The sequence below is a fragment of the Pelophylax lessonae genome, assembly GCF_965119305.1.
Source record: "Pelophylax lessonae genome assembly, chromosome: 2".
In the NCBI taxonomy this organism is placed as follows: Eukaryota; Metazoa; Chordata; class Amphibia; order Anura; family Ranidae; genus Pelophylax; species Pelophylax lessonae.
The window spans coordinates 489,014,763-489,029,380 of record NC_138769.1 but is presented as its reverse complement, the minus strand read 5'-3'; the positions used below and the strand labels follow the sequence as shown (position 1 = coordinate 489,029,380).

At 45.4% G+C, this 14,618-nt stretch overlaps 1 protein-coding gene across 3 annotated transcripts in view; it reads left to right on the top strand.

Moving 5' to 3' along the window:
* Positions 1-14,618, top strand: part of FARP1 (FERM, ARH/RhoGEF and pleckstrin domain protein 1) — a 323,137-nt gene that overhangs the window by 295,124 nt on the left and 13,395 nt on the right. For all 3 annotated transcript variants that reach the window (XM_082246158.1, XM_082246159.1, XM_082246157.1), the window contains exons 23-24: positions 2,106-2,218; positions 11,740-11,903. In XM_082246158.1, coding sequence (XP_082102284.1) covers positions 2,106-2,218; positions 11,740-11,903 — 277 coding nt within the window. The remainder of the gene's footprint in view (positions 1-2,105; positions 2,219-11,739; positions 11,904-14,618) is intronic.

Sequence of the window (14,618 nt, the reverse complement as noted above, 5' to 3'; positions counted from 1 at the left end):
CTGCGATTTTTTTTGCGGTACTGCGACATTGCGGCAGACAGATCGGACCCTTGACTGACATTTTTGACACTTTTGGGGTTACCAGTGACATTACTACAGTAATCAGTGCTATAAATATGCACTGTTACTGTAAAATTACACTGGCAGTGAAGGGGTTAACTTTTTTTTGAGAGGGAGGGGTTATGTGTGTCCCTAGGGGTGTGATTCTAACTGTGATTGGCTGTGGCTTGAGGTGTAGGAACAGTGATCAACGGTCCTACATAGACGATCGGGTCCGCCGGTCACACGCGCGCGGGGGGGTCCGTGACCGCGCGGGAGCGCGCCTCCAGCGGTGCACGCTCGCTCCCGAGACCCTCACAGGCTAGCGACGTAGTACTACGTCGCTTTGCCTGTGAGGGGCTGACCGCCGCAGTAAATAGTCGTGCGGCGGTCGGCAAGTGGTTAAATCATAAATAATTTCCAGGAAAAGGGTAATAAACATAAATAAACCACTCTTTATATATATATATATATATATATATATATATATATATATATATATATATATATATATGTGTATATACATATATATATAATATATGGAATACAGTATTTGTTCTGGTGATGTTTCTTTCCTAAACAATGTCACAGCCTAATCCTGCTTGTATGCCCTTTGTTCAATGCAATATTAATGGTATTACTGTTGGTCAAAGTCTGTCATATCAGTATCACATGGGCATTATTACAATGCCCTATGTCGTAAGTGCTCCTTTTCTTAATCGCACAGTACAGGACACAGACTGGATATTTATAGACTCTGGGTTTATAGACTGCTACCCTCAGATTATTGGACACTGGCAAAGCTTTTGAAAATGCTCTCCTAGGCATACCTCTATAACTCTACCACACTCTGACAGAGTATACCTACCTACCTTGTTTTTGTAGGAAGAATCAAGTTTAAACGCAAACTGTGTTTCAAGAGTAATAGAATTTTGAAAATATGCGAGTTGCTTGACTGTCTTTAATTTTGCTGCCTGCTGGCTTGACTCCTGATACTTGCTCCAGGTCAGGACAGTAGCCTAAAAAGTGTCAAAGCCATAGTGCCAGCATGACAGCCAGGCAGCTAGTATTTTCTGGAGTAGAGGTTTGCGAAATCACGATTGATATTTCTTTTAATATAAACTTTATGTAAAATGGTTCTAAAGCCTGGACATTTTTACCTTGGTGATACTAAAGTCCTGAAGTCTCTTTTTTTTTTTTAAAGTTAAAAATAACAAACATGTTATACTTACCTGTTCTGTGATGTGGTTTTGCACAGGGTGGCCCAGATCCTCCTCTTCTCGGATCCCTTTTCGGCACGCCTGGCCCCTCCCTCCTGTTAAGTGCCCCCACAGTAAACAGCTTGCTACCGGGGCACCCAAGCCAAGCTGCAGTTCTGTGTGTCCATTCAGACACAGAGTCCTGGCCCAGCCCCGCCCCTTCTTTCTCTTTATTGGCTCACTGACTTTGATCAACAGCTGCGGGAGCTAAGGGCACTTCGCTGCTGTCTCAGCCAATGAGAAGAGAAAGTCCCTGCCAGCTGAGTCTCTCATGCAACATCGAGAGGGATCTCAGGTAAGTATTAGGGGGGCTGCTGCACACAGAAGGCTTTTTATCCTAATGCAAAGAATGCATTAAGATAAAAAAAAAAAAACTTTTGACTTTACAACCACTTTAATGCATTCTTTGCATTAGGGTAAAACATGTCCCAGTGTTTATGTTGCCCCATCTCGATCCAGAGCTGTGCAGCGGCTCTTTGCTTTCTCTGCTCAGAGGCAGCAGCGGGAACTGCTGCTGTCAATCAAATCCTGTGAGTGGGGGGGCAGGGCTGAGCCACACTCTGTATGCTGTATGTCAATAGATGCACACAGTCCACAGGTGTGCCACCATAGGAAGCAGCTTGCTATGGTGGCACACAGAGAAAAGGAGGAGCCAAGAGTTCCAGCGTGGGACCCCAGAAGAGGAGGTTTGGGGCTGCTCTATACAAAACCATTACACAGAGCAGGTAAGTATAACAAGTTTGTTATTTTTTAAAAAAAGTACCTTTACAGATTCTGTTTACAATAATTTTGGGTGTTTCTTTCCAGTTCTAATTCTGAAATGGAAAAATGGAGTGAAGATATTCAGATGGCTATTGATCTAGCAGAAAAGAGTAGTGGTCCTATTCCTGAGCTGTTAGCTGGCAGTCCCCCAGATGGCAGTAAGTAAACAGACCAGCAACAGAATTATAATCATGAACACCATCTTTGTGTCATTTGTGAATTATTATTTTTGTGTTGCCCAATCTTACTACACAAAGAATGTTTGTATCACCTCATTTATGTTATATCGTTTAAGAACCACTACAGGCAGTGTTCATATTTCTGTCAGTATTATGTAATTTACACTCACATGGACAGGTATCGTGTTCCATTCACAAGTTGACATGTGCAAGTTCTCCTATCTCAGCATTGTATTTACATTTTCACTTACTTTAATCCTTTGTACTCTTATCTGTAATATCAGGTTCAGGGTGATAACTAACAATGTCATACAGTAGAGATAAAATTATGGCTCATAAAAAACTACTATAAATTTTTTTTATTTCCTATTAAGAGAAAACAATTCATAAAATATTGACATTTTATTATTTAATGTTTTCCTCTTGGCCTCATGCACAGTAGACATTTTTACAGCTGCTGTTTTTGGCATCAGACGTTTTTTTCTGCAGTCAGTAAACTCCCCAGCATTTTATCCTATGTGTCCATGCACATATAGGCTTTTATCAGCAGCTTTTGGCAGGGGCGTTTTCTGGAGAAAAACCCCAAAACTAATGGGTTTTGAGAGGAGCTTTTCAGCTGCAAAAATACTCTAACTCTGATAAAAGCTGATAAAACGCAAAAAAACACTGAAAAATGGGGCTATTCCGCGTTCATCAATGTTTTTGAGCCAAAGGCTTTCGGGAGTATAGTTTTGCAAAAAAAAAAAAAGCTAAAAATCGCTACAGCTGAAAAACGCTACTGACAAAAAGCTGAACAACTCCTTCTACAGCTTTCTACTGGCATTTTGATAACGTACAGTGTGCATGAGGCCTAAGAAAAATCATTAGCCTGTTGATTTCAGGCATAGGTTGCATCTATGAAAACATAATTTAACTAAGTACTGAAAGTTAAGAGTTGTTTGGAATCCAGTGTGTTCAAGAGCACACCACAATAATTCTGATCTCAGCATACTGAGCTTGCTTTTCATTCTTTTCTTTCATCTGCTACTATTACTGTCTCTTTTTCCTCTATGATGTAATAGTACAGCAGAAAATGGCATAAAGGTGAAAAATTCTGCATCTCAAACAACCAAAGTACCAAAGCATTTCTAGTTTTCCTGATTAATGTTTCTATTTTCTTTCCTGTCTATACTTTTTACCATTAATCAGCACAGTGTGCAAAAGCACTATATAGCTCCATGCGCACTATAAGCTAAAAAAAAAAAAAAGACAGAAAAGCGCCAATAATAGCGTTTTGTGCCAGCTTTTAGCAGTAGTTAAGTGCTTTCACCTCTTTTTTTTTTTCTGCTGGCAAATCGCTGCCAAAAACGCAAAAAAAAACAAAGTTTTTTCGCTTTCATTCACTGACAGACACAGCTTTAATTCTTCAGACCATTGGGCTTTATGCTCTCTATCTCTAGGAGTAGGAGGAAACCTTTTTGGTTACGCCCCTGGGGCAGTCCCAAGTCCCAGAGGGTATACCATCACTTCCTGCTGCAGGACTCCATTTTCTTCTGCCTAGTCAGGAGTAAGGTCCTGGCTGTCTGCTGGGATCTGCGGTCTTGGCATTTTTTCCTATTTAAATGGAATTTTTAACTTTTTTTATTATTTTGTTTCCTGTGGGAACTACAACCAATTGTTCCTGTGTGAAATACAATCAACAGCCGGACTGGGGCAACGCACTGGATATTCTAGATCCTTACATTCTTCTCATTCTGGCCTCCTTCTTGTTAGTTCTGTAGAAATTATTAGAGCAGCGCTGGCAGATTAAAACTAAACAAATAAATAAAATAAAACAAAACAGAATCTTTAATGTTAAAGAGGAAATGCAAGTCCATGTAAAGCCCGTGAGTGAAACAGGTGTCATGCACTCTCTGAGAAAAGACAGACAGGTGTGCTTGTGCACTAACGACCACCACCATACGAAATGGCCTCTCACCTCAAGAGCACTGATCATAAGCATGTATCAAACGGGCAATCATTGGACGATCATCCACCAATGAAAGGAAAGACAGCTCTACTCCACAGCACCTTAAGCAATGTATATCCCTGGGTCTGGACCGCAGCTCCACTCAGGACCATGTAATGGGGAACATGAAAGCAGACAAGCCCATAGTGTAATACTGATATATACTTTATTGCTGGGTACACATAAAGACAGCCTCTTACTTTGAAGATGAATTAAAACAGCAACAATAGTCACAGCGGTGCTGGCGGGTCCTGCAGACAACCTCGCCAGACTTCCAGATAGCAGCGGGTGACGTCAACGGCTCCGCCTTCCCCCCGAACGCGGGCTTGTCTGCTTTCATGTTCCCCATTCCCCAAGCGCACCTGTCTGTCTTTTCTCAGAGAGTGCATGACACCTGTTTCACTCACGGGCTTTACATGGACTTGCATTTCCTCTTTAACATTAAAGATTCTGTTTTGTTTTATTTTATTTATTTGTTTAGTTTTAATCTGCCAGCGCTGCTCTAATAATTTCTACAGATTCTATACGGGTGTTGTTTGTTGACCTGAGAGTGCAGCTGCTTTATGTGAATTTTTATAATATCCTTTTGCGCTGATATTATCTCTGCTACTGTGTCCTTCTTGTTAGTTGGCCGCAATATATCCCCACTGGGCAAGGGCTGACCGGCAAGTGAAACACCTCGCGAGGTCGCATAGCCCTAATCACGACATCAGTCACAACCAGAGTCGCAGCGTACCTCAGGCCATAGCACCCCCATTCCAAGAGGGTGCGGTGGACTGCTGGGAGTCGCGCCAGCCTGGTAAACAGAGTATGGTGAGTAGTGTTCCCCCTCCTTTCCTGTGGAATTGCTGGGGTGGTCGCGGGTCCCCCCCTGGGGATGGTAGACCCCTCCTGTGTCCTTCCTTCCCCTCGTGTTTCCCTCTTCTCCTTTGTGGGGTTCCCCATAAGTTTGTGCCCTCATCTGTCCCCTCTCCCCCCCCCGCCCCTTTTGGGGGCATGGGGGAATTTGGGTAGGGAGGCTGCATGGTGCTGGGCTGGAGGAGCGGTGGGTGATGTCGCTGTCGGCCCCCTGTAGGGGGGTGACCGTAGCTGGGTGCTTTTGGGGGTCCCCTCCTGGAGTCTGTGAATTGCAGCGCCGCGCGGTGCTGCCATTTTTGCCGTGGTCTCTGCATTCCCGGCTTCGGCGGCCATGTTTGTGTAGTCCAGCAGCCATGTTTTTTGGTTTCCCCATAGGGTTTCAATGGTGGCCATTTTCCTGTAGTCTGATGCAGTGCGGGGGCCTCTAGTGTCAGGTCAGCGTTTCCTCTTCATCTTTCCAGCAGTATGGCAGACCATTTTGGCGTTCTTCAGCTTGGGTGGTGACTCTTTGGGGGTATCTATCCTTCCTTTGCTGTATACAGCGCCGCGGATGCGCTGATTCTTGTGGTGCCCCAGCGGTGCATAGGGGGAAGGGGCCTCCCATTTAAAAAAAATAAAATAAAAATCTTTTTCTTTGCTGAGCAGCGCGGTTTCATTTAACCCTTTATGGTCATGGAGCCTATGGAGTTCGTTTCACCACCCGATCCACTGCTGGAAGCTGCGGGACCTTCGGGGTCTCAGTCTGCCCTGGTAGCCATGATGGCAGCCCTGCAGTCGCTAGTAGCCAAAAGAGAGGTGGCCTTGCAAAAGGTACCTGGCAAGAAGCGCCCCCCGCCTTCACCTGTATCCTCTGCCTTCTCAGATTCTGAGGTGGATTTGGCTGCTACGAATCTGTGTCCACGCACGATGAGTGCTCTAATAGTGAGGATGAGTCCTCCTCTGCAGCCACGCATGAAAAAGCACTTGTGGAGACCCTGATTGTGTCAGTGCGGGAAACTTTAAAGTTGGAGAATTCAGCTGCTGCTGAGTTGGCGACGCCGGTGCAATTTGGCACCCGCAAATCTTCCAAGGTGACTAAGGTGTTTCCCTTTCATGCCTATTTTGACGAGATGTCACTAGTCAGTGGGGTTCCCTGAAACGCATGGTTGGAATACCTAAGCGTTTTGCTAGGAGAGATCCCTTTGAGGAGTCTCTTCTGAAGAAACTAACGGTTCCACCGTCGGTGGATTCTCAGGTTTCCAGGCTCAATAAGGCCACACTTTTGACAGTGGAGGATTCCCCGTCTTTTAAGGACCCCATGGACAAAAGATCTGAGGCTCTGGTGCGGTACCGTTTCACAGTGGCCGGTTCAATTTTAAGACCGGTGTTTGCTATCACCTTGGTATCCCAGACCTTAATGGAATGGGCTAAGATTTTGCTCCAGGATCCGGAGGGGCTGGTGGACCTGGCGGATCAGTTGATCCAAGGGTTACAGTATATTTGTGATGCATCCCAGGATGTTGCCCCCTTGACCAGCAGGGTTTTTCTGTGAGGACTGTGATCCTTCACCGCATGATCTGGTTGAAGTACAGGTCAGCTGACCAGGCTTCTAGAAAGGTGCTGACTGATCTTTCTTTTGTGGGTGACCATCTGTTCGGTGCCTCTATGGAAGAAATCATTAGGGGCCTTACGGGAGGCAAGAGTACATTGCTTCTGCAGGCTGCTAAGGGCAAGGAACCTCGCCGCAAGCAGGGTCCCTTCTTTTCAGCTCACAAGCAGCCCTTTTGTCCGTCTGGTTTGCAGGAAAGGGCTCGAGAACCCCCCCGTAACATTGCGGGAGCCTCAATGAGACCCTGGAATGGCAAGTCCAAAGTGGGCACTTCTGGTTCCGCAAACAAGCCTTCCCCAACCTGAAGGGACGCCCTCCCCCGTGTTTTGGGCGGGGGAGCGTCTTTCCTTATTTTCTGGATCCGTGGACCTTACCCATTCAGGACAAATGGGTCCTTCCAACTTACGCCTGTCTCCAGGGCATCTACAAGGCCTCTACGGAGCAGTGCAGGACCTGTTAGCACAAGGAGTTATTGTGCTGGTTCCAAAGGAGGAATCTTTTCAAGGTTTTTATTCAAATCTGTTTACAGTTCCCAGTAAGGAAGGCAAGGTTCGTCTGATCTTGGATCTCAAGGCTTTGAACCACTTTGTGCGGGCTTAGAAATTTCGGATGGAGTCCATCCGCACAGTGATAGCTTTCCTTCATCAAAGAGATCTGCTGGCTTCTATCGATCTCAAGGACGCTTACCTTCATATTCCAATATATGTCAAGCATCAGCGTTTTTTCTTTGTTTTGCCATGGGCGAGGAGCACTTTCATTTCATGGTGTTACCCTTTGGTCTCGCCTTACTGTTCACAAAGGTTTTGGCCCCAGTGTTGGCCTTGTTACGGCAAAAGGGGATTGCGGTACTAGGTTACCTGGACGATCTGCTTCTGCTTACAGAGTCTTCCTCAGCTCTAGAAGCCGACTTGGACGTTGTGGTGCGAGCTCTGCATTTTCAGAAATCAGCACTGTCTCTGTCCACAAAGCTGGGCTACTTGGGTCTGACGCAGGATTCAGCATCAGCTCGGGTGTTTCTTCCTCAGTCAAAACTTCTGAAGCTACAGGATGCTGTCTGACTCCTGTTGTCCAATCATCAATCAGGACTTCTACGGCTGTGGCATATGTTAATCGTCAAGGGGGCACAAATAGTGCCCTGGCAGCCCAGAAAGTGGCCAGCATCTTGAAGTGGGCAGAACGATATGTTCCGGCCCTATCTGCTGTGCACATTCCGGGGGTAGAGAATTGGCAAGCGGACTATCTCTGTCGGCATACGTTGGATCCGGGAGAATGGTCTCTTCACCCGGAGGTATTTCATCATCAACTGTGTCTTCGGTGGGGGACGCCCGATGTGGATCTGCTGGCTTCCCATCCCAACAGGATGGTACAGAGGTTCGTGTCAAGGTCTCGGGATCCTCTGGCCGACGCCGCGGGCGCCCTAGTGGCCCCTTGGGATCAGTATCGTCTGATTTACGCCTTTCCTCCAATACAACTTCTGTCGAGACTGCCGTTGGCGGCGAAGTCCTTGGTTTACATTTTTGTGCAGGGAGTTCGCCATCTGGCTTCTCCGGTGGGATCCCTGGTACCTCCGTGGGATCTCAATTTGGTTCTGTCGGTGCTTCAAAAGGCTCCCTTTGAAAATATTAGAGAAATTCCCCTGCTCACTCTGTCGCAGAGGGTGGCTTTCTTAGTAGCTATTACTTCCACACGTCGCGTGTCAGAGTTGGCTGCTTTGTCCTGTCGGTCACCTTACTTGGGGATTCATAGGGACAAAGTGGTGTTGCGACCCTGTCAGGCGTTCCTTCCTAAGGTTGTCTCGGGGTTTCATTTGAATAAGGACATTGTGCTACTGTTCCTATGTCCTTAGCCTACACATCCTAAGGAAATTGCCTTACATTCTTTAGATGTGGTAAGGGCGATTCGGGTATATCTGGTGGAGACTGAACCAATTAGAAAATCTGATTCTTTGCTTGTTCTTACGGATGGACCTCGTAAGGGGCAGGCCACATCTGCTGTGACCATTTCCAAGTAGATCAGGCAGACTGTGGTGCAGGCCTACTCCATTAAGGGTCAGGGTCCTCCTTTCCCTGTTAAAGCGCATTCTATGGGGGCATGTAGTGCCTCCTGGGCCTTCCATCATCAGGTGTCAGTGGTTCAGGTGTGCAAGGCAGCTACGTGGTCGTCTGTACACACATTCACAAAGTTTTGTAATGTGGATGTACTTGCATCTTCGGATGCTGTGTTTGGCAGCCAAGTTTTGCAGGCTGCGGTTGCAGAGGCTTTTGCTTCTTGAGCTCCAGTTGTTCCTAGTTGAGCTCCTGTTGTTACCTGGTTGGCTATGTTTAGCCTTGTTGGGAATTCTGCGTTTGCTGTGTTTTTTTCCCACCCCTCATATTGACACTGCTTTTTGAAATCACAATGCTCTGAAGAATTGAAGCTGTGTCTGTCAGTGAACGAAAGAGAAAACTGGATTTTTGTCTTACCGTAAAATCCTTTTCTCTGAGGTTCACTGACAGACACAGCACTGCCCCTCTGTTGGGTTTGAGTTATTTGTTCTTCTGACACTGCTTGTTACAAACTGGAGGTTTCCGCCTAGTCCTACTCCTAGAGACAGAGAGCATAAAGCCCAATGGTCTGAGGAATTGAAGCTGTGTCTGTCAGCGAACCTCAGAGAAAATCTATTTTTTTCTGCTCCTAGAAGCTGAAGCTTCAAAAATGCTTCCAAACAAAAATAGTGTGCATGGACACAAAGGATAACACCATTTGCTTGTAGAAGCAAACAAAATGCTCAAAAGCTGCTGCTAGGAATGTTTTTTTTAAGCTAGTGTGCATGGAGCTTACAGTGCCTTGAAAAAGTATTCATACTCCTTGAAATTTTTCACATTTTGTCATGTTACAACCAAAAACAAAAATGCTTTTTTTGGGGATTTTATGTGATTAGACATAAGTGGCACATAATTGTGAAGTTGAAGGAAAATGATCAATGTTTTTTAAACATTTTTACAAAGAATTATCTTAAAAGTGTGGCATGCATTTGTATTCAGTCCCCCTTAGTCAATACTTTGTAGAACCACCTTTCACTGCAAGTCTTTTTGGGGATGTCCTCACCAGCTTTGTACATCTAGAGTGAACATTTTTCCCATTCTTCTTTGAAAAATAGCTCATGCTCTGTCAGATTAAATGGAGAGCATCTGTAAACAGCAATATTCAAGTCTTGCCACAGATTCTCAATTCGATTTAGGTCTGGACTTGGACTGGACCATTCTAACACATGAATATGCTTTAATCTAAGCCAGGTATTACCAAACTACGGCCCTCCAGTTGTTCAGGAACTACAAGTTCAACTACAAGCCTAGTCATGTATGTGAATGTCAGAGTTTTACAATGCCTCATGGGATGTGTAGTTCTGCAACAGCTGCAGGGCAGTAGTTTGGGAATCCCTGATCTAAACCATTGCATTGTAGCTCTTGCTGTATGTTTAGGGTCGTTGTCCTACTGAAAGGTGAACCTCCACACCAGTCTCAAGTCTTTTGCTGACTCTAACAGGTTTTCTTCTAAGATTGCCCTGTATTTGGCTCCATCCATCTCCCCATCTGACCAGCTTCCCTATCCCTGCTGAAGAAAAGCTTCCCCACAACATTATGCTGCCACCACCATGTTTCATGGTGTGTTCAGGGTAATGTGAGGTGTTAGTTTTCTGCCACACATAGGGTTTTGCTTTTATGCCAAAAAGTGCAATTTTGGTCTCATCTGACCATAGCACCTTCCTTCACATGTTTGCTGTATCCCCCATACGGCATCTCGCAAACTGCAAATGGGACTTCTTATGGCTTTCTTTCAACAATGGCATTCTTCTTGCCACTCTTCCATAAAGGCCAGATTTGTGGAGTGCAGGACTAATAGTGGTCCTTTGGACAGATTCTCCCACCTGAACTGTTGATCTCTGCAGCTCCTCCAGAGTTACCATTGGCCTCTTGGTTGCTTCTCTGTTTAATGCTCTCCTTCCCCAGCCTGTCAGTTTAGGTGGACGTCCATGTCTTGGTAGGTTTGCAGTTGTGCCATACTCAATCCATCATCCGAAAATGGAAAGAACAGTGTTCAAAGCTTGGGATATTTTTTTATAACCTAACCCTGCTTTTAACTTCTCCGGAAATTTACCCCTGACCTGTCTGGTGTGTTCCTTGACCTTCATGATGCTGTTTGTTCACTAAGATTCTCTAACAAACCTTCACAGCACAGCTGTATTTATACTGAGATCAAATTACACACAGGTGGACTCAATTTACTAATTAGGTGACTTCTGAAGGCAATTTGTTCCACTAGATTTTAGTTAGGGGTATCAGAGTAAAGTGGGCTGAATACAAATGCATGCCACTCTTTTCAGATATTTGTAAAACAATTTGAAAACCATTTATCATTTTCCTTCCACTTCACAATTATGTGCCACTTTGTGTTGGTCTATCACATAAAATACATTTCTGTTTTTGGTTGTAACATGACAAAATTGGAAACATTTCAAGGGGTATGAATACTTTTTTTAAGGCACTGTTGCTTTTTCAATGTCACTGTGTTACCAATTAAAGTTTTTATAAGATAACTGACCAGTAAGTATGCTATAGTAGTGTACTATTAGTCTGTGTGTTAGACAGACCATAGACAGGCAAATATCTTCCCATGGATAACAGGCCAGGAGACCTCTGGCCATCCTTGATCATGCCAGCACCCACCACTTATTATTGTCCGTTATTGTCCAACTTGCCTGACAGGAGTAAACAGAGCACACGCAGTCTTTCCTCTCTATTCTTATTTATAAGGTGAAAGGACTGTCAAAGGCATTGATGTTTGTTTTCTATCGTCATTTATTTGGAAAATTTCATTCATATCAAAATCAAATCTTAAAAGCGGACAAAATTTAAAGCACCTGCTGATAACATTCATCAAGTGTCTGTTGGCATTATCAAATGTACTGATGAGATTTTCCATATGAATGTTTGTATGAAAATCTACAACTGGATGGCTAGCTTAAAGCTGTAGTGCAGTGATTTCATCATTAATGCCCTTGTAACACTGATGTTGATATTTTACTAGAATCACCAGAGGAAGGTCCCACTGATCAGGAATCTGAGGATGATTTGAGTGCTTCTCGCACATCACTGGAACGACAATCACCTCACCGTGGAAACACTACCGTTCATGTCTGTTGGCATCGAAACACAAGCGTTTCCATGATTGATTTCAGCTTTGCTGTGGAGGTACTATGCATTAGAACTCAGAATTACTGGCTTTCCCCATCCTGTATATAATACTATCTCTGATCTCTTACCGTTGCAGTCTTTTTTTTTGCTGTCACCTTTCTATGCTACTATGTTTTATCTTTTCAAAATCCTTTATATTCTTTGGCACTTTCTGATCTATTTGCCCTTGAAATGTTTTAAAGTGCTAGATTCCCTACTTAAACATTTTAGCTGGGGTTCCAGCAGACAACAACTGAACAGGTCCAATCTGAAACATCCTAAAGATCTGGGAGGATTGGCGCTGCCAGACTCCAATTTGTACTACCGTATATACTAGAGCAGGAATTCCCAAACTACGGCCCTGCAGTTGTTCAGGAACTACAATTCCCATCATGCCTAGTCATGTCTGTGAATATCAGAGTTTTACAATGCCTCATGGGATGTGTCGTTTTGCAACAGCTGGAGTGCCGTAGTTTGGGAATCCCTGTACTAGAGTATATGCCGACTTTTTCAGCATTTTTCTTTTTTTTATTCTGAAAAAGCTCCCCTCGACTTATACTCGAGTCATGGTCTCACTTACATTTTCCCCGGTCAGTGCGCATGCGCTGCCGCCGCTCGGGAAAGCCCATACGCGTTTGGCTATTCCCAGGAAGACGGCGCATGCGTGGTGATGTGTTGGCGCCGGGCGGCACCATTTTAAATGTGAGGCGCCTCACTGAAAGGTAAGTGAAACTCCTCCACAGCCCCTGCATCTCCTCAGGAGATGCAGTGCTGCGGACATGGTACAGGAGATTCTCCTGTACCATGCCCGCAGCACTGCATCTCCTGTGCCATGCCTGTACCATCTCCTGTGCCATGCCTGTACCATCTCCTGTGCCATGCCTGTACCATCGCCTGTACCATCTCCTGCACCATGCCCACAGCCCTGCATCTCCTGTACCATGTCCGCAGCCCCTGCACCATGCCCGCAGCCCCTGTTTTGGGTTTCGTGGTGGTCCGGTTGGGTCTAGTAGCTGCTGCATTTCCCACTCTATGCTTATACTCAAATCAATACGTTTTCCCAGTTTTTTGTGGTAAAATTAGGTGCCTCGGCTTATATTCGGCTTGGCTTATACTCGAGTATATATGGTACATGGCTTTGAAGACTTCTCATATTTTCCATTGACACACTGCTGAAGCCCCCAGACCTTTACAGTAGTATCCCTTACCTAGACCCTTTTGCTATTGTTAATTGTAGGTTTAAAGGTTACACTACAGTTTTCCATCCTGATGTTGACTGGGGGAGATTTACTAAAAGTGGAGCAAAGTCTGGTGCCGCTGCGCTTAGTAACCTATCCGCTTCTAACTTCAGCTTGTTCAATTAAGCATTCACAATAAAACCTGGATGTGCATCTGTTTTAGTAAATCAACCCCCCAGTGTTAAGCTTTGGGACATGGCTATGTCCAAACTAGGTATTTCGGGGGATATCGGTCACATTCCACTTTGGCGGAATTGATTATTGCCTGAGCTTTGTATGGTGCCATATCCTGAGCTCTGGTTTAGACATGCTAATGTTTTGTTTAGCTCAGATCTTAACTGGTGGGCAACTCGAAAATTTTTTGAATCTAAATGAGGAATTTAAAGCGGAGTTCCACCCTGGATTTTTTTTTTTTAAATACCCCCGGGACAGTCAGGGCTAGTGCATTCCACAATGGCTAGCCTCTGATCTGTCCCGGGTTGCACTTACCTGTTAGGACAAATACTTACCTTGAAAAAGTCTTGTCCAGCGCTGCCATCTCAGATGTGGGCAGCTTGAAGCCAGCGCGATCCTCTTCAGCGTCCTCTTCCGCCTTCTTCGGTCCCACAATGCCATGCGCCGGCCCCGCCGTCACTTCCGGGCGCGCGCGTCATCCCTCCACAGCTTCTGGGCATGCCCAGAAGCTGTTTAGAAGGGGATGACGCGCGCGCCCCGGCACTGACGTCGGGGCCGGGTGGTAGGATAGCAGATGACATACAGGAGAGACTAACCCAGTGCAAGGATAGATGTTAGTAGGCTCAAGAGCTAGCAATCTAAATAATAGTGCAGATGATAGTAACAGTCCTTAATATGCAGAGCTAGATAGTGTAAGCTTAGTAGGAAGGTTATGGAGGATTCCCCTGCGGGGTACTTATCACTAATAGCAAGCAGTAGTAGAGCGGTTCGGTATGAGCGAGTGATCCGGTAGCGGGATACAGGGATCAGTCGCGAGGTTCCGACAGCGAGGTACGCTTGTAAGCATGTGAGCTTCAAGGCAGGTTGAACGAACATGTGAGTGAGAATGCCGGCGGTTGAAATAGCCGCTCTGCGGCGCTCAGTGATGACAGCATCGGTCTTAAAGGTGTATGCGCACCTACCAGAAGAGAATGATGGGACGCATACACTGAATTAGAAAGTGGAATAAGGGTACCAGAGGTACCAGAACATTACAGTACCCCCCCCTTAAGGCCGGCTCCGGAAGGCCTCTAGAACTGGTTTTTCCGGGTATTTCGCGTGAAAATTGCGAATCAGCCTAGGGGCATGTATATCAGAGGTATCCAGCCAGGTGTCGTCTTGGGGCCCATAGTTCTTCCATGGTACTAGATATTGGAGTCTTCTTCTGTGGATACGAGAATCCAGAATCTCCTTTATCTCATATTCTTCTCCGCCTTCAACTTGTACAGGAGGTGGAGGTGGGATGGTAGGCCTTATTCCTTGGTCAGGAACATGGGGCTTC